The sequence below is a fragment of the Trachurus japonicus genome, chromosome 1, assembly GCF_045865225.1.
Source record: "Trachurus japonicus isolate A0001 chromosome 1, Traja_1.0".
Taxonomy (NCBI): Eukaryota; Metazoa; Chordata; class Actinopteri; order Carangiformes; family Carangidae; genus Trachurus; species Trachurus japonicus.
In genome coordinates, this window is record NC_140907.1 from 6,980,521 (window position 1) to 6,999,995 (window position 19,475).

The 19,475-nt window shown below is 44.0% G+C and overlaps 4 protein-coding genes across 5 annotated transcripts; 1 reads left to right on the forward strand and 3 right to left on the reverse strand.

Moving 5' to 3' along the window:
* Positions 1–410: 410 nt before the first annotated feature.
* LOC146991324 (protein Hook homolog 2-like) lies at positions 411–1,171 on the forward strand. Its single transcript, XM_085788857.1, has 3 exons — positions 411–467; positions 552–614; positions 1,040–1,171. The coding sequence occupies exons 1-3, from the start codon at positions 411–413 to the stop codon at positions 1,169–1,171; spliced, it is 252 nt and encodes an 83-aa protein (XP_085644983.1).
* A 1,079-nt stretch (positions 1,172–2,250) lies between these two features.
* LOC146991325 (bestrophin-2a-like) lies at positions 2,251–10,497 on the reverse strand. The gene is made up of 9 exons (XM_085790089.1): positions 10,285–10,497; positions 10,081–10,175; positions 8,255–8,488; positions 7,311–7,465; positions 7,106–7,183; positions 5,017–5,169; positions 4,849–4,929; positions 4,478–4,632; positions 2,251–3,381 (listed from the first exon to the last, which is right to left on the reverse strand). The coding sequence occupies exons 1-9, from the start codon at positions 10,434–10,436 to the stop codon at positions 2,598–2,600; spliced, it is 1,887 nt and encodes a 628-aa protein (XP_085646215.1). The 5' UTR covers positions 10,437–10,497; the 3' UTR covers positions 2,251–2,597.
* Positions 10,498–11,869: 1,372 nt separating this feature from the next.
* Positions 11,870–17,461, reverse strand: get3 (guided entry of tail-anchored proteins factor 3, ATPase). 2 transcript variants are annotated; one of them, XR_015038204.1, is made up of 8 exons: positions 17,306–17,461; positions 16,063–16,210; positions 15,353–15,501; positions 14,306–14,456; positions 14,024–14,131; positions 13,620–13,817; positions 13,270–13,484; positions 13,038–13,235 (listed from the first exon to the last, which is right to left on the reverse strand). XR_015038204.1 is itself a non-coding variant. In XM_085806203.1 (7 exons), exons 1-7 carry the CDS (start codon positions 17,446–17,448, stop codon positions 13,356–13,358), a joined length of 1,026 nt encoding a protein of 341 aa, XP_085662329.1. In that variant the 5' UTR covers positions 17,449–17,461; the 3' UTR covers positions 11,870–13,355. The 2 variants fall into 2 exon arrangements, 1 of the variants encoding a protein (XP_085662329.1); XM_085806203.1 differs by having other exon boundaries at positions 11,870–13,484.
* A 704-nt stretch (positions 17,462–18,165) lies between these two features.
* On the reverse strand, positions 18,166–19,152 carry LOC146991327 (noggin-2-like). Its single transcript, XM_085760769.1, has one exon. It carries the CDS (start codon positions 19,101–19,103, stop codon positions 18,249–18,251), a length of 855 nt encoding a protein of 284 aa, XP_085616895.1. The 5' UTR covers positions 19,104–19,152; the 3' UTR covers positions 18,166–18,248.
* Positions 19,153–19,475: the final 323 nt, after the last annotated feature.

Here is a 19,475-nt window from a genome sequence, read left to right on the forward strand (position 1 = left end):
CACCATGAATGAATCTTTATTTCTGACATTTCAAACATGAGATGCTCCTAATTTTTTTTAACATGAAGCCAACCAAGCTAGGAGTGTTGTGTTATGGCGGTCACCTACTAATCCTCAGCCCGATGACTGACTGTCAAACAGGGAATGTGGCCGAGTCAGCAGGATCACATCTTTGACTGTGGCGAGGAGCTAGAGCACTTAAGCCTGCAGCACCTCCACAACAATATGGAGATATTGTTCTGTCCGCTCTACAACAAAACCAGTGCCTCCACTGCAAAATACAGCCAAGAGCAGCGCTGGGCTGCAGACAGATGAGGCAGGTCAGGGGGGCTTGTCCATGCACAAGTGGGTCAGACACGCACATATTTCTTTGGCTGGATTTGTGTGTGCTGCTGATACGTTTTTGAATAATGAATGCTGGCAAGGATGTCGGGCTGTTTGGTACCACGACGACACCTGCCCCGGAGGTGAGTTCATCATGTCAGGCCGCACACTGGACTGCCTTGTTGTTTGTGTTCAGCAATTACTTGATGGATTTTCAAATGTCACAGGTGTCTACGAGGTCTAGACGGGAACAAGAGGAGAAACTGATCCTCACAGCCTGGAAACGTATGGTGAGGACACAAGCGTAGAAAATCCTGTATCCCTGTATGTAGGTGTCAGTCAGATGTCAATCAGTTTTCCATTCATTCAAAAATGCTGTAATGGAACAGATATATAGATGAGACCTTATCTGATAATGGTAAAATGTCACCTTTAGTGTGTTGAAATACACACAACACCTCCTAAACCCTGTACACACAGCTATGCGTCAAATTTCCCACTGCAAGATTAATGCGGAAAATTTCTATATTGTTTGATCTACACCTTCCCAGTCTGTTATCTGTTATCTATACTGCGTATTTTAATGTGTGTTTAATATGTAGTGTATTCGCTTAGAGAGCTGATATTGCTTGAATCTGCTGTAGGAGCAGCTGTTAACGTGCCTCATTTTAATATGTCTCCACTAACAGATAAGAGTGGTTTGTTCCTCTTACAGTCCTCTGCTCTGCAGCAGCACAGTCTGGGTGAAGCCTCTGGAGCTCGTGCACCAGCACAGTCCTTCCTGGCCAAGCAGAGACAGTCCACCCGGGCCAGCAGAGCGCTCTCCCCCCGGCTGCAGCCCAGGTAGCAGCTCGGCTTCATCTCCAGGGAGGAACGGAGCAGTGCAGCCCAATCACAGGCAGGATGGAGAGCAAGACTGTGGAAGAATATGTGACTATCATGTGGTCTGTTTGGTTTGCTGTTATCACCCCCACCTGGTCATTGATGGTACTGTAGCAACATTAGGGACTTACTGTGAAAACAAAATAGCGTCATAGATGACTGTTCTGCAATATAACTTTATGTGTGCTTGTAAATAATCACAAGAAGCTCCATTCCTCATTTTATTTTGTTTTATATAAATTTATTTTGCAGGTAAAATATAATTTCTATCAGAAGTAATGCAAAAACAATAACTATTCTTTTAATGTCATTCATGTAAAACTGAAACTAAAAACAAAGAGTTATTTCATTCAACATTTGTTTAAATTAGATTTTTTTTAACTTACACAAAATAAAGCATTAGAAATCATGCCATTTACAGTTTTTTGTTTGTTTCAAATCAAATGTGAATTAAGACAACAGAGAAAATGGTCCCTCATTTTGTCTCGTCACCAATTTCTGTTTGGCTAGTGCTGAAATACAAGCAAAGACTTCAGGAGTAAAAACAAATCTATATTCTACAAAATGTGCAGGTAATTTCAAATACACAATCCTTTCTTACACTTTCAACATCGTACACATAGCTTAGCTCAGCACAAAGGCTGAAAGTCCGTGGAAACATCCATCCTGTCCAGTCAAAGGTGCCCGGCGGCAGCAACTTAATGCTTTCAGATTATGCTGTGTTTTCGGTTTTCAACAAATGTAAAAGTGAAAAACAAACATGACTTAAATGAGCAGCTAGCTTATTTACCTGGCTCCTCCAAAGCCCTGTCTGATGGTGAACTTCATAGACTTGTAGATTTTCACTTTGTTTTTTTTAGATGCACTGGTGACAAACTGTCAGTTAATCTTTCTTCTTATGAACATCTGCTGTGCTGAACTAGGCTAACCCTGTGATAAACTCTTAGCCTAGCTAAACACAACTATGTTGATGTATAAATGTGAAGAGATTAAACAGATATTATTGTTTACACAGAGTCATGATCTTCCAAAGTCCTTCTTTACACTTCTCAACTCCTCCTTCCCACACCAGACTTTCCTCCCACCTCCCAGATGATGCGTTGAGGTTGAGCACAGTTCAGTGTTGAGTTTCACACATTGTCAATGGGGTGTGGTGTGGTGGGTTGTGGTGTGGTGGGGTGGGGTAGGTCACTACTTTGGAAATATGGTGAGCTGTAGGTTTCTGTACCTCTGATGTTATTTCCAAAAAACTGGTTGTTGTATGACCCAAGGGCACTGTAGACTCAAAGTAAAAGTAGAAGCAAACTTCCATAGCTATGACTAATTGCACTCATGAAAACGTGCAGTGAATGGAGCATTACAGTTTCAAACAGTCAAAAATTCATGGGAACCTAAGATCCAGTGAGCTCCGAGCCCATGCTCACGCTGCGGAAGCGCTGCGGCTCGCTGTAGGACGGCACGGTGAGGAAGGACATTTTGCTTCCGTCGAAGGAGGGTTTGGGAACGGCCGGGACCACTCTGCTGTGGTTGATGGCTGGCTGGGAGCTGCAGTGCTCCAGACTGGAGTGGGTGGCTGGGTGAAACAGGAAGGCAGAGGGGTGATGGGAGGCGATGATGGAGGCTGGGCGAGTGGGTGTCTCTCTGGAGGAGGGGGAGGGAGGGGGAGGAAGCAGCGACACCGGCGCCTGGATCTCCCAGTCTGCCATTTCCGCATTCCCCTCTTCCTCCCTTATCTGCCACTCTCCATCACTCTTCCCCTCCCCTCCGCCCACCCCCGGCTTCTCGGTGACCGCGGGGTGCCCCCATCGCCTCTCCTGCTCGGCCCCAAACTGTACCTCCAGCAGAGGCGTTCTGGCGCTCTTCTCCTCCCTGAAGCTGCACACGGTGCTCTGGGTGTCCTGGCCCAGCCCCGACGGCAGAGAGCCCCCTTTTCCTATCTTGCCGCTCTCGTCGTCGTCGTCGTCGCTGGTGCACTGGTCGATGCTGGGAGAGTGGCGTAGCCTCTGGAGCTGGGCTGAGGTGCGGCGAAGAGCCCCTCCCATGAAGCCAGTGGGGGATGGCGCGGCGTTGAGCAGGCGGTTGAAAAGGGCCATGTTGGGGTGACGGCTGCCAGACTCCTCCAGGTTCTCAGCGATGTCCTCCAGAGGCTGGAAGTGCATCTCCTCCTTAGGGATCCTGTGAGGAAAAGCCTGTTTTTACCACCAGTTTGTCTCAAAGGGCTTTACATGGCATCATAACAACATCCTCTGCCCTTAGACCCTCACATCCACTGAGGAAAAACTCCCAGAAACCCTTTTAACTCATTGAGTGCCAATGACGTATATGTACGTCAATCAAAATCCAACGCTTGAGTGCCAATGACGTACATATACGGGAGAGGAGAGGGTGAGGGGGCAGCAACTGCAGGGGAAGTAGGAGAGCAGGCATCACTCTGCAGAGTAGGACTCCTACTTGTTGTATTTTAGGGTTTTTTGGGGGGTTTTTTGTAGGCTACAATGAAAAAACATGTGAAATGAAATTTTCAGATGTCAGATGTTTTTGAAGCCAAAATTAAAACGGATAAATTACTGTTTTTCTTGAGAGACTCTCTTTCACAAAAATGCATTTTTCTCAGCTTTCTAGAAAAAAAGTGGTCTTTTTGGTGCAACCAGGCTGTATTCAACTTAAGATAAATCAAGAATGGAACAAGGTACAAACAAATGTTTTTTTTCCCTAGTTAAATAGAGAGTCTCCTCTTTCCTTTGAGCTATTTGGTGTTTTCAGAGTTATAGTACAAAATATTCTCTGCGTCTTGAAATATTACTCAAAATGCCCCAAAACGCTGGCACATGGCACTGACCATTTTATAAAAGGGCTGGCACTCAATGAGTTAACAGGGAAAAACTGGAGAAACCTCAGGGTGAGCGACAGAGGAGGGATCCCTCACCCAGGACGGGCAGACGTGACATAGATGTTGTTACAGACAAGAAAACAGTTTTATAGCATAGAAAATGCAAAATATGGAAAGTAAGGAAGTGATGGTAATTCACCTTTAGTTTTCCTAAAAGTACCAAACACTCAGCTGTCGTGTTTGGTGTTTTCTGTCATTGATCAGAAGATCTTATTTTCTGTTTCTCAGTTGTAACTATTTCACACCATTTTTTTTGAATGAGTGCAAAACACTTTCATTTTCACCAGCCAGATTTTCCCACCCCAGCAGGGCCACTCAAACTGAAAGTGACACATTCACCCAGTCACACATACAACGGAAAAGTAAAACCCTAAAACTCACGCCATGTCAAACGTGGACCCCTGGAAGGACGGTTTGCGGAGGACAAAGAGAGTGGCAGCCGTATAGGGCGGCCGCGGGTTCGAGTCATTCCAGTAGCGGTCTCTCTCCATCATCGGCAGATCTCCGTACATCTCGTCCACGGCCATCATGGACACCTGCAGAGTGAGAGAGAAAGATGAAGTGTAAGAAATGAAAGAGAAAATAACTTAACAGAAACATGACACTTGTGACTGTGTGGTCTTTGGTTGCAACCTGTTTTTAGTTGTTTTGCTGTTCTTATAATAGCAGCCGGATACTGATGAAGCAGTTTACAATAAAATGGCCTTGTAGGCATGTATATAAGAAGCAGAGGGGTGGCAGCATTAAGAAACCTGGAAATTTCTGTCAATCAGCCAGTTAGTCTCAAAGTCGTCATCATCTTCTCCAAAGGGGTTGATCAGCTGCTCCGCCACCTTCAGGACAGAAAATAAAATTGAACAAGCTGATTATGGAAATTATGTTAAAAGTGAACAAAATAGTGTGTGACCCTTTTAGCGGACCTTGAGCCACCCTGCATAAAAGAAGAACTGTAGCAGGGTGAAGATGGGCACGTAGAGGTCGAGGTCGTGACCTGGATAACCTTGGCTGGGGTCCAGGAACTGACGACCAATTAGACACACCAGGAAGAAACTGTACACGGCCAACGTCACCACCTGAGGGACAGATGAAGCTAAATGAACACACTTTACACTTGCCTTGTGATTCTAATATTTCCTGCAACCATATTTGTTAATAATAGTTTATTAAAACATCATACCTATAAAGATTTATGTACGTTTTGATAACTTATTTTTTCATATTAAACATGTTTATCTTTACATTCTGTGAATGTGGTCCATAGATATTAGAGTAAAATGTGTCTAGAATATAAGCATACCAAGGGCCTACATATAAATACATATTTGTATGGGTTAGACATAATATTAAGCTATATATGTAAGCATACATATATATATGTGTGTGTGTGTATAATTTTAAGTGTATGCACATATATTTCATATATGGAAATGTATTGCATGTTCATATAATATATTGACTTATAGGTAATAATCTTAACTAAACTGCATTCCATTTAGCTCCTTGTTAAATGGATAGTTCAACATTTTGGCAAATTGGCCCATTGGCCCTTTATGAGACAGAGTTGTTTTTGAGGCAAATACAGAGACTGCTTGCCAAAAAACTGCCCCCGATAGGAACGTGCATCAGCGGTTTTGCATGAATTTACTTCGAAACGTTCCGTTATTATCTCATAACGTGGTGAATGTGCAGGTCACAACTTGTCCACCTGAGCGTTTTGGAGTTGTTGGATTGTGTATTTGATGAGTTTGATGAGGGAAACCGAGAAATTCCTTGAGCCTCCGTAGTGTAGCTCTGAGCAGCTCGCGGCTCTGCTCTGCTGTTCTAAAAACAGCTTGCACCAACAATTAAAGGTAACGAACCTACTCCTACTATAGGGATTATGGCAATAGGCCAGTTTTCCAAAATGTTGAACTATACCTTTAATGTAATTAATAATTACGGGGGCAGGACTAGATAAGCTTTTGCTTCTCCCGCTTTCCCTTTCGGCCATGTGTATTGTATTATTTGAACTAAGATGAAGTGTGATGATGATTGATCTAATTGACATGCCCGGAATAAACAAACAAATAAATAAATAAATAAACATCATTAAGTTGTTTCCTCTGCTAAGATGAGTCAGAATGTGTTTGTTGACAGAAGTCAGTCACTGGTTGGACTAAATTTATACCTAAGAGTATCATTCAACCTAAAGATGACAACTTAGTTTAAAAAAAAAGGTCATTCAGTCATTTCAGTGCACTGCCTATTTTAGCTGTTCAGCATGACTACATGATGACAGACCAATATGAACACTCAAGCATGAAAGAGCTACAGGCTTTTAATTAGACTAAGGTAACGCTACACTTCTTGGGAACTGTAGTTATTTGTATTAAAGCCATAGCAGCCAGATCATAATAATTCTTAACCACTGCCCATAATATAAACATTTACTTTTCACCTCCCCTGAACATTGAGCAACTGTTTTCTTATTGGCCTTCGGATCTATAGGGACCTCTAGTTTTGTTTTTGTTTATGTTTTTAACATAATCTTGCACTGTTGTTTTGTGACTATACTGTAACCATGCACGTATGTGTATGTGTGCGTACCGTTTGCACATATGTATCTACATGCATTTGTGTGTGATGATATGCATGTGTTTCTTGTTTCTTGTACATGCGTTCTTTTTGTTTTTGTCTCTGCTCTCTGAAGCACTTTGGATGACCGTTACAGGTCTTCTTAATAGTGCTACATAAATAAAAGTGAACTCGAACTTGAACAACTTGAAACTGTGAGAGTCATCTTCATAAATTCAAAGAAAGCTGATTAACAGTTCAATATAATTTACACCACAGCCAACACAGCCAACACAGTCTCTCTGTCACCTGCAACTTCATTGTTTTGTCATTTTAACTGTAAAAAAAATAAACTGGCCAAAATTCCAGGTAAAATGTGAAACCTCAACAGGAAAGTGTTGTCTGCGTGTCAACAACTAAAAAGTCATCCAACATCCTGAGCGGCATGGCACCTACCTGAGTGTAAACCAGGGGAACACTGATCATGTCATAATGAAACAACATGCTGCACCTCCCTCTGAAGCCGTTCAGCTCCTGTTGATGCACAGAAAGAGACGCAATCAGAACATCTGAATCTCAGTCAGTGGGCTAGTATGTATGTGTATGTGTATGTGTGTGTGTGTGTGTGTGTGTATGTGTGTATGTGTGTGTAATGGTGCACCTCCAGCAGCAATTTGAGTGTGTGATCGTCTTTGATCCTGCCCTCACAGCGGGCCACAGCAGCCAGGTTGGTGAACCAGACGCAGGGGATCCAGTATTTGTTATAAGGAGAGTGGAGACCCTCAAACTTCTTTCTTTCCTCTCTTGTCATGAATCCTGCACAGACAGCAGACACAAAAACTTAAACTTCACACACTCATTAATCCCTCAAGTGACCTTAGCTCAAGGACAGAGGAAGACCAGATGAGACATCAGCTCTCTGTATGATTTTACTTTGGCTGTTTGAACTTTTTTTTGAGTCAGATTTCCTAATAAGTCATTATATATTCAATGAGAACTGTGTCTGCGTGTCTGGAAATGACACCGTAGCTATATCAGATAGAAAACAGCTCCATCCCACTGAAAACTCCACCCGCTGAGCAGAGGATTGCTCCACCAGTGTCATAAGTGATTAACTTTCTTTATCACTTGTGAATTTCAGGATGTGCCTGTCCTTGTGATTTCTCCTGTGCTCTCTGCTGGAGAGAATGTACAGAAGAGGAAAACGGCACACACTCATGACGCGCATTTGACGTGTGAATCACTGCATGTGTAACACTTCTTGTCATTTCTTGAATGTAGCGTGAAAACGTCAACTAGTTGGACCGATATTAGTAGATTGTAATGACTGATTGTTTATTTTTAGAGTTGTTTTTTTATGGTGCAATACAAGTGACAAACATAAAGCAAAAAATAAAGAGATGACACAGCACAAGACAAGAAAGACACAGCAGCCAAAAAAAAGTAAAAGTTAAATAAGAGATAAATTGTGATAAGAGAGAACAAAACAAGAGGAAAAGATTCATCACTAATATTAAAGTGATGTTAGTTTCACTCTGCTGTATGAGATCCTATCAGACTCACTGCTAAATCGTCATGGATGTTGCAGGTGCTGCCTATACTCACCAGCCTCCACCACATGGTCCATTGTGGGGAACCGCTTGAAGACGGCCGTGCTGACGGAGCGGAGGATGAGCAGGGCCGACAGGCTGGCGTAGCGCATCATGGTGCGTCTCAGCAGGCGGCCCCGCTCGTCGGTCCCCTGGAGGCCCCCGGACAGGACGCACATGAGCCTGTCAGGGAGAGGGATGCTGGTGTACTGGCTCCACCACCGGTTCACCACCAAGGTGACGTAGAAACCTGTGGAGGACAAACACAGTGGAGATGTAGATGTGGTGGTTGTTGGGGTTAACCTCAGTGAAGTTAGGCATCGATGAGGTCATCCTAGCAAAACAAAACAAAAAATCCTGATTCGTTACATAATCTGTACGGAGCAGAGTCAGTAGTATTGTCACGATATCTTGACTTCCCATGTAAGCTATGGCAAATTTTCAGCTGATGTGCATGCATGGAAATATAAAATACAATTCAAATACATATTTATGTATTAAAGCAGATATCAGTGGAATGTTTTTGTTAATATAAGTCCTAAATAGTCCTATTTTCCGTCAGCAATCACTTACATGAAGTATTTCAGCCTAAACACGAGTCTCTCCGTCACTCTGCTCTGCTGTAACCCGAGGAGAAAATTTTCCTTGTGGGATACAAGTGTTATCCAATGAGGGGAGAGAACGGCATGAAGGGCTGTGTGTGCAGCCAAGGGATGCGCGTGAATGTGGTGACGTAGCACGAGGACCAATTGATGCCTGACAAGGGCGGGGGCTGCTAACTCATGGTGCGTTCAAGGAAACTCGTACTTTGTGTTTTTCCTTCCTGTGAAGTCATACCAGTTCGATCTGGTACGAGTTCACGGGTCGGAAGTTACGAGTGGCCGTTATAGGGAACTTTCACAGACAACAGGACGGTAAAAACACGAGCTACGGGTTACCTGGAACGCTACCAAGTCGTAGTTGTGACTTGAAGCTGTAACTTACGGTTTCAAAAGCCTGCCTTGAACACAGCATTAGCCGAAACGGCCGTGCCACTGATATCTGCTTTAAGAAAAGATGAAATACAGCGTGCTGAAAAAAAATGCCTTGAGATTTAACACTGTGATAATGGAACAATGTTGTCCACTAGCCTATATTCTGCTGTCAATAGTCAGCAGTAGTTAAAGCAGATATCAGTGGCACGGCCGTTTCGGCTAATGCTGTGTTCAAGGCAGGCTTTTGAAACCGTAAGTTACAGCTTCAAGTCACAACTACGACTTGGTAGCGTTCCAGGTAACCCGTAGCTCGTGTTTTTACCGTCCTGTTGTCTGTGAAAGTTCCCTATAACGGCCACTCGTAACTTCCGACCCGTGAACTCGTACCAGATCGAACTGGTATGACTTCACAGGAAGGAAAAACACAAAGTACGAGTTTCCTTGAACGCACCATGAGTTAGCAGCCCCCGCCCTTGTCAGGCATCAATTGGTCCTCGTGCTACGTCACCACATTCACGCGCATCCCTTGGCTGCACACACAGCCCTTCATGCCGTTCTCTCCCCTCATTGGATAACACTTGTATCCCACAAGGAAAATTTTCTCCTCGGGTTACAGCAGAGCAGAGTGACGGAGAGACTCGTGTTTAGGCTGAAATACTTCATGTAAGTGATTGCTGACGGAAAATAGGACTATTTAGGACTTATATTAACAAAAACATTCCACTGATATCTGCTTTAATATTCTGATTAGTAAATTGAAACATTAAAATCACTTACATAATAACTCTAGAGCAATAAAGTCCTGTCTATGAAGGTTCTTGACATAAGAATCTACCATACATTGTCATACATTGTCATTAAAGCTTACCCAGCACAAAGGACATAGGGATGAGACTGGCATAGTGGTTGCAATAAATTGCCAGTTTCTCAAAATACCTCTTCTGGTCGTCATAGAGGAAAAATCTATAATGTCAAAAGGGGAAAAAAAGAAGAAAAAATATAGAAAATGATTTCCGAGTGAAAACGTTGCTTGTTCCTCAGCAGCCAGTTCTCCACAGAACTCCTGTCTCACCTGTACGTGATGCTGATGGCCGTGTACATGGCGAAGAAAGCCAAGAACTCTTTGTACAGCACCTTGTAGATGCTGCCTTTCCACACCAGAAGCAGCTTGGAGAAGCCGCAGAATCGGGCGTTTGCAACTCTGGCCGTGTAGGTGACAGTCATTGGTGCCGGCTGGAGCTGCGGGGTCCTATAGGATGAAAGAGCTGTGGGACAGAAAGCATCACCTGTGTCACAGTTACACCTGTTGATGTTGAACAACAGCTTGTGGCGGGTCAGAGGCCGTGGAGAGCTGGTCAGTCAGTCAGTCAGTCAGTCAGTCAGTCTGCTGCATAACAATGATTCAAATATCTCCATGTGTCCCATCTTGTTAAAAAGCTCCTCCTTACCTTCAGTGGCTGTTTTTTTTTTCTGTATGGAGGTGCTGGTTCCTCAGCGCATCCCTGTGCGTAATTGGCACCACTGGAGAAGTGAATTCATATTTTCACATAGCAGTACTATAGTAGGCTATGCCGCTCTCTGCGTTTGCCACTGGTGTGTGTATGTGTTTTTTTTTTCTCTAAAGAGCTCATAACCCTGATATCCCCTGGCGTCAGCACGGTCAACTCGGGGCTGGGTCGGCGGCATGGCAGTAATCCTCGGAGCTTCCTCGGTGCGTCCAGTGGTCAGCGCGCCCCGGGGTAAATCCCCCAAAATGAGGAGGAGGAGCTCGTTAGCGCGGCCCCCGACCGGGATAGCGCGGCTCGGTGATGGACCGCAAGCGACAGGCCGCAGCGCCGGGGCACAAGGAGCGCACAGGACCGAACAGTACAGCAGGGCATTATGAAACAGGAGCAAGTGGACCATGGTAAAGTTTCGTGTTAAGTGATATGAAAACAACAACCATTTTCACCCGGTTGCAAGTCTGTAATTACCTACTTGTTGCGGCTTCGATCACAAACAGGTTACCTCACAATAAAAGCGTTTTATGTCACTGTGTCTCCTCCTTCTCAAACTCACTATTTCTTTTCATAAAAGATACAAAAAAAATCGCAGTGGGGAGAGATAATCCCACTTGTTCCAAATACAGTTTCCCACTAGGACATTTTTTAACAGAGGAAATACTTGGATAGAACAGACTGAATTTATTTCTGGTGTGGTAGCCTATTTAAAGTACATCCACAACTGGTGTTTGCTGGTTTTTATTCAGGCCTAGTTTTTCCTAGAAATGTTTTATTTTATATAAAAAAGTAAATAATAAAGTGCTCATTTGTTTCGTCTGATCTGTTTTTCTTAGAGTTAAAGGGATAGTTCAACATTTTGGCAAATTGGCCTATTGCCATAATCCCTATAGTCATACTTCGTTACCTTCAATAGTCGGTGCATGCTATTTTTATAACAGCAGAGCAGAGCCGCCAGCTGCTCAGAGCTACGCTACGGCGGCTAATGGAATTTCTTAGTTTCCTACATCAAATACACAATCCAACAACTCCAAAATTTACCAAAGCTTGAACTATCCCTTTAAGTAATGTTCCATACTCTGTCAGGTAATCTGCAGGCAAGATAATGAATTTCATTAATCTCAAATGGATTACAGAAATGACCACAGCAGACTCTGATCTGAGGCAAGTTTGTTTTAATTAACAATTGCAACATAATTTAAAGAAATTTGATAGAAAACAGCTTCTTTTTGACTCCAAAGCATTCAGTAACAGAGAGGAGGGACTATGCTTTTGCTTGGGGATCTATTCATCTGTCATAGTCATCTATCTGCTGTAGGGAGGCAAGCATCAGGCCAGCCAATCAGAGCGTAGTCTTCGACCAGGTCAAGGATGCTTTTTTTCTCCATTCATTTGTTCAACATTTGATCAATCAAGCAACATTCAATATAGTTTTAATCATAATGCACTAAATGAGCCTACTAACTCATATCTTTCAACTCCCATATGCTGCAGTTCTCAGTAAACGCGGTGGACACATCATGTTTAACAGAGAGGAGCATTAGAAGTGGGAACTTGTACTGGGAGTTCAGCTGTGGTGATGGTTGATCTTTTCACTTCCAGACACTAAAACATCAAGAATCTTCTCATAGTTTTTCCTTGTCTTCTAAAAACTGGTGCCGACTCCAGCCGTGTACTGTACCACCTGAAGCAACCGCAGAGGCCTAACATATGTAAGACTGTCCACTTCAAACAATAATATAGCCGTAGAAGATATACAGCTCCTAATTTGATTTGATTCAAAATCTCATTGACATTGGGTAACTGCATTTACGCCATAATCGCATGGAGAAGAGATGTCAGAAGATTTGACAAATGGTAAAACACACACTTTTGACTGCTTCGGTTTTATTTATTGCAATAACACGGATGGTCTTGGTCAAGAACCAAAACTACTAAAATCCACAGGCCATATTCCTTGATAGTGTTTTTTTTATTAATCACTGCCCTGCCGTCACACCCTGAATCAGTAAGAAAAAAAAATTTGGATGGAAATTTCCCGATGTGTGAGAGATGAGTTTGACATTTTAGTCAAAAAAGTCAAAGTGGAGAAGAGACGCAGCCACCAAACCACACAAGATAAACAAGGCATAAACACCAACCATCTGAATTATGGATTTACACAGCACCGTCACCGGAAACACTTTTGTATTTTCACAACCGAAGCTGGGACCTTTGTATGATGGAGGAGGAGGAGTTGCTTTGTTGAGACACGGTTAAATGCTTTTAGTGGGGGAATAGTACGACTGCCACACGGAGGATATGAAGACAAAGAGAGGGTGAAGGGATGAGGCAGCACAATCCTGCACTGTCTCATCTCTAATATAGCGGAATGTGTGCGTGTATGTGGGTGTGTGTGTGTGTGTGTGTGTGTTCATCAGCTCCCCTTCGTCAATGGCATGTCTTGCCGTAGAAGTGCTCTGCTGTGATGACGGGCTGAGCGGATCATCTTGAGGCTGTTGCTGTGGGGGTTTGAGGCTGGCGGGGGGGTTGGGGTTGGGGTGGGGGTGGGGGTGGGCGGGGGTTCTCAGAGGAGGAGAGTTCAACTGTAGATAGAGGTGTGGTCTGTAGAGGGGGCAGGAGGGGAGTCCTGCAGGGAGATCAATCACTTGTTTGGGGGTTTGTAGGGTTCCAGAAGTTGCTTCGAGAACGTGTTGACCTTGTCGGCGCCTCGAACTTCATGGGGCAGCAGCGGTAACTTGACTATGTGGAAATCTTCATACAGGTCCTCCATCTGTGGGGAGAGGGGGGGGCGTGAATAAGGAAGGATGAGGACGATAACGTGACATTTCAAAGCAATATAATTTGAAACGTTGGTTTCAGTAAAGCAGCCGTGTTGTAAAACCTGTAAAAACAAAGCGACTCGTACCTGATCTAAATACTTGGACTGAATTTTATGGCGAGCTTCACACATTTTACACGGCCTCTCCGTGTCAGGGAAAACCAGCTGGTTGACGATGATGTTGTGTGTGTCAATGCGGCACTTGGCCAGCTCCTGGATCAGCCGCTCTGTCTCATACAGGGAGAGGAACTCCGCAATACACACACAGATGAAGGTGGTCTGTTCCTGAGGGATGTGAGAAACAACAGGGACAGAAATCTTTTAAAAACACTTATTCAAGTGCTGAGTTTCTCTAAATGCTTAAATTGTGAAAGAAAGTTTCAACGTTGGAATGGAAATACCATAAAACCAACTGCACTAACACTTCCCATCTTAAAGAGACGGTGTGTGATTCTGTTAGAACTGCAGCGTTATACATCTGTGGGACTTACAGGGTCTTTGAACTGCTCACTGACTGAGCGGATGACGGGCAGGGTCTCTTCGAGCTTAGAGGCAAGTTGATCTGCATTCATGTCACCCAGGCCGAGCATGTTACACATCTACAACAATGACAGACACAGAGAGAAGCTGAACAACATGTAGATGATTCAAACATGCAGGATATGTGATGGACTGGTTTCAGGAAATTCTACTTTTCATGAAAAATAGGAAGTATTTAGACATCCTGACCAGAAAACCTATTAAACTTATTGGATCTGCTTGTCCCCGCTCACCTGGGAGATGAATGGGCTGATCTGGTTCTTGATCTGCATGAGGCGGCCGAGTCCACGCTCCACAATGGTGGGGAAGTTGAGCAGTCGCAGTGTGTGGCCAGTGGGGGCAGTGTCAAAGACCACCACTGAGAAGTTCATTCCTTTCACTAACCTGAGACACCACAGTAGACAACAGTAATGAGTTAGTCAAACTTATAGTGATGAAATTTGTCCTAGCACAGTGAAAATATCAGTCGTGACCACACGGAAATGGAGCTTCATCCAGAATGAAGTTTTTCAATATTCTCTCTGAAAAAGTTTTCCATAAACACGGCATCGTGTGGCATCGTTGGTGGATGGTTTGGTGCTTGCCGTTTTTCTATCTGTCAGTGTATTTTCAAAAACTGTTACAATTATTAACCAGAAGGGGGCGCACAACAACAATTTCACACCGGGCAGCCATAGCCTTAATGTTTTTAATTTAGCCTTTATGCTGTGAGTCTAAGAGAGGCGTCATGTTAGACCACATAAAATGTTGTTCTGCTGCGGCACAAACAGTGAGACTGAGATGCCCTGTCTGCGTTGACCGACGGACCATCACACTCTCACTCTCACCGCGGGGGGCTGTGTGACACGGTGTTTCTCAAGACCTGAAGACCAGGCAGGACGGCCGACTGTGCGACCAACCGATTAATTCCCTTCAGGAAGGGGGATATCTGAGTAGTGAAATGGCACTCGGATGCCGCCTGAGCCGAGCGAGTACTCGGGTATCAGCTACAGCCCTAATAGACTGTAACATCTAGTGGTGTGGCTCAGGTTACAGGTTAGAGTGGTGGGGGATACGACATCCTTGTTTTACAAAAGATCTGTTTTGTGTGTCTACACGAAAACGCTGGGATGGCTTTTTCAGATTTTCTCACTCTGGGACCCGTTTCACCCCCCAATACGGAAGTCGAAACGATAAAAACGTGTGCAGATTCACTGAAACCCGTATCCGTGTGGACGGGCTCTGAGGTTGTGGATCAGAGCTGCTTGTGCTTGGCTTTGTACTGAGCAGCCTGTCTTTACCTCATCACCTCAGCGTAGCTCATAGCCTCGTCGATGCCGGGGAAGGCACTCATGGCCTCCTGCATCATCTTCTTGCCCATGCTGAGCATGTTGTCCTCCTCAAAGAACTCATCAGGCAGCTCTGCCACACCCAGGCTCGGGTCAATCTCCTACACACACACACATTATAAAACACGGTTACAGTAAATTGCAAACATTTTTAGGCCCTCTGGTGTCTCTGTTAGACAATGAGGGTTTGTGCTTCTGAGACGCAGATGTGGGACTGACCACCCTCATGACACTGAGGAGACAGTGATCTCCTGCACTAAATTTAACTTTCTAAAAACAGCATCAATAAAACTCTTTGTTAACAGATGTGGTGGTGGTTTTACACTTGTCATGTTAATTTTAAGAAACTTTTGAAATCCTGAAAACGTTAAATGTGAATATAAAGAGACTTCTTGGTATGTCCCAGTAGGAAAATAATCAAACTAACAAAGTTAGTGATTAGTTCCATTTAGCAGCTTAAGCTTCATTGTCCTGGTATTGTGAACGTTCACCGTCACAATCTGTCACGGTTTACTGAGTCGCGTGAGCAGAGAAGAGCAATCGTGAATGACATTAGCAACACCTGCAATGACACGACAAAATGTCTCCTAGAAAATAGATTCATTGGGAAAACCTATAATTTTATGATAATGATTTAAATCTATGTATCTTCAATGACTTACCATTGCAAAGAGGTTGTCATAGCCCTTGACCTTCGTAGGCACCTTAGAGAACTTCTGGTCAAAAGCATCAGAGATGTTATGGGCAGGATCTGTGGAGATGATGAGGACGCTCTCCCTGACCGCAGCCAGCTGGACAGCCAGACTACAGCTGGACGGAGGACACAAAGGAGAGACAGGCGGTTGTAGAGCAGTGGTGTAAGCTAAAGTTAAAAATATGACAGAGTTACTTGTACCCTATGAGCCCAGCCACTGCCTGCACTCCTCAGGTACGATATGACCTTCTATCTGCTCCCACAGCCGGCCTAGTCTCTAGGCGACCAGGCATTTTCTATTAACTCCCTCCCTGACCTCCTTTAAATCATGTCTTTTTTTACAGTAACTCTGTTGTTTGCCATCTTATTTTTTTTCATTTATTCTATTTGTTCTATTGTTATTATGATCCTTGTTTTCAGGACTAATTTTGTTGTTTATGGCTTTATGCTCTTATCCTAACTGTTTTATCTCACTCTGTAAAGCCAATCAGATCTTTGCTTTTATGTTTTGTTAACTGTGTTATTTTAACTTGTTGTGTAAAGCACTTTGTAACTGTGTTTTGAAAGGGGCTATACAAATACAGTTTGTTATTATTATGATTAAATGAACATTGACTGCCTTTGACAGTGTGTCCCCAGTGACACTGCGGCACATTCAGTTGCTTGAACATTGACAGCTAACCGTAACAGTTAGCTGATGTAACGTTACTCTTTAACGTTACCCTGGGCAGTGGGCAGCAGCTGACCGTTAGCTTAGCTTAGATACAAGCTAATACAAAGTTACTCAACGCAAGATAAACTATCTCCCCCTTAAAAAGGTGGAAATGGATGTGAGGACGAGCGGACGGTCAATATCCACCGGCACGGAGGTTGTCACCCGCCGGGGAGAGATTTGGCTCCATGTGTCAGCCGGCTAATGTTAGCCTGTGACACTGCTATAAGGCACCAAACTAGCCGGCACAGACAGTTAGCTTAGCCGTACTGATTTAATATATTATTTCAATGTTCATTGTTTTTCTTGACTGTAGTGCGTTAGAAAATAACGAGCCAGCGCATATTATACGACTGTTACGGCGGAGAAACTACGCATTTGACCGGTTTACTGACGGTGATCCACGTCAACTTCCACAGACGGCTAATCTGCAGCAGCTGTGTTAGCTAGCGGCGTGAGTCCAGACCAGCATCCAAACAAGCGTTTTCCTTCCACTCACCTACATGTGGTTTTACCAACACCACCCTTCCCGCCGACAAATATCCACTTCAAGGATTTCTGTTCGATAATGTTCTTCAGAGTCGGCTCTAAAGGCTCCACATCAGGCGCATCTTCAAATTCGTCTTCCAATGAAGCTGCCATCTTGTCTGTGTACACTGAAACGTACAGCTCAGGTGGGATGGGCCCACGGTGCTGCCTTCAGGGAACCTCGGGATTTGGGGGATTTGTTCTTGACTATGCCACTGACTGAAATCTGAAATTGAACAACAACAACAACAAAAGAGTCTAACATAACTAGTTATTGTATCTCGACGAAGCTAGGGTGTCAGTATCTATGAACATCTATCTGTACCAGTAGCCTACAGGTGGGGCCGCTGTGGGTGACAGGGTCAATTATAAAGTCCAGATGGCAGTAATGGGTCAAATGTTTGTTTTCTTTTCTCTTTTAGTTATTTCACATTTGTTTCTAATAAAACTAATAGAGCAAATAAATGAATAAACAACCCCACTGTTTTGTCAGAGAATTTATTTTTCTTTTTATTTATTTTTTCTTTTTTATATTTTATTTTAGTCTTTTTTTTTTTTTTTAGAAGACATCCATCTAATATTAATGATTATGAGGAAAACATAAAGGAAAACAGCATCTCATTTGCAATATCTACTTTTAATTTGTCATAGTTAGAATTTCTTCAACATCTTAAATGTCTTAACATGGGAGAGGTGATTTTAGACACATTGAAACAAATCTTCTGGCAAATATTAATAAGGTTTATTTCACACAATTTCAAAAAATGAAAAAAAGTCGAAAGGTCCAAAGTGTACTGAAATGACTGCTATAGACAGACACATAGCCTACATCAGAAAGTTTGAAATATTGGAGAATAGACACAGAATAAAAGAGGAGCCTATAGCCTATAGTACACTGCAAATCTGAGTTTCATTCATTTACATGAGCATGTGCATGCTGTGACCACAGGATATGGCACTTGCCTCCATAAACACCTTTTCATTGCTTCCCCTGTCCCCGCTTCAGTGCTGCCACCGTCCCGCTCACCCTTTATTTTCCTGAATCCATCGCCTCCATCTCTGATTTCCATGCAGTGCCAAGCCAGAATGTTTATGTGTGCTGTCTGAGCTCTCACACACTCCATCCCACTAGGAAAGGAGCAGCTTGGCACTTCGTCTGATCTTTCGCAGTCAGTGTGTCGTAACCAACGAGGCCAGAAAGCCGGGCCCAGATCCATCCACTGGTAGTATAATTTGCATGTGGCAAAGCTCACAAACCAAGATCGAACTGAACTGGCCACATCTGAGGGCAGTGAACCCAAGTCCAGACCTGCAGCTTCCTTCTCCAGCTTCTGACGACGGTCTGCGGCTGCCTCTCTGAGCTCTTGAGGAGAACTAAGCAATTTGATGGGCAGTGTGTCTCCTCGAGCTTTGCTGTGACCCCCCGAGGCCTCGGGCGGCTGCTCTATGGACATCCAGAACGGGTCAAAGGAGGATCCCAGGAGACGCAGAAGACGAGAGGGCCGGCGATGTCTGGGCTTGGGCAGGTAGTGGTAGTCTTCAGTGTTTGTCAGCAGAGTGTATGGACGGATTGGCTGCGAGAAGGATGGTAGACTGGCCTTCAGCTGAAGAAATGGTGAGTCCCAGCCTGCGTCCTCCTCGTCTTCAACGACCGTCACATTTTGAAGCTGATGGTGCATCGATACGTTAGAAGGGAAAGCTTCACGTCCATACAGAAACAAGGACACGGAGATCCAGCAGAGACAGACACGGCTGGACAGTCTAAACATGGTCTTCTGTCTGGAAGGTGACACGGAGGAGTGAAAACCTGTTCCTCTGGTCTCCTGCTTTTCACCCTGTTCGGTTGTAGTTTCTCCCTCGGCTTCACCGGGGACTCTATGTACCCAACGCCAGACATCCTTGAGCTTAAACAATAACATAGTGGTGCCTTCTCACTAAAACAACAGACATATTATGGAGAATGACCAGAGCATACCTGAGCTCCCACCTCTCATTCAAGGCTCTGATGTTTCTACTTTTGTGCCCCGAGCAAAAACAACTGACAGTGTGGGTTCATTTCAAGTTAAGTCACAGAGTCATGAGAAAGCAGTTCTATGTATTTCACAATGAGCACTAACCAAGAACAAAATTACACTAGCCAC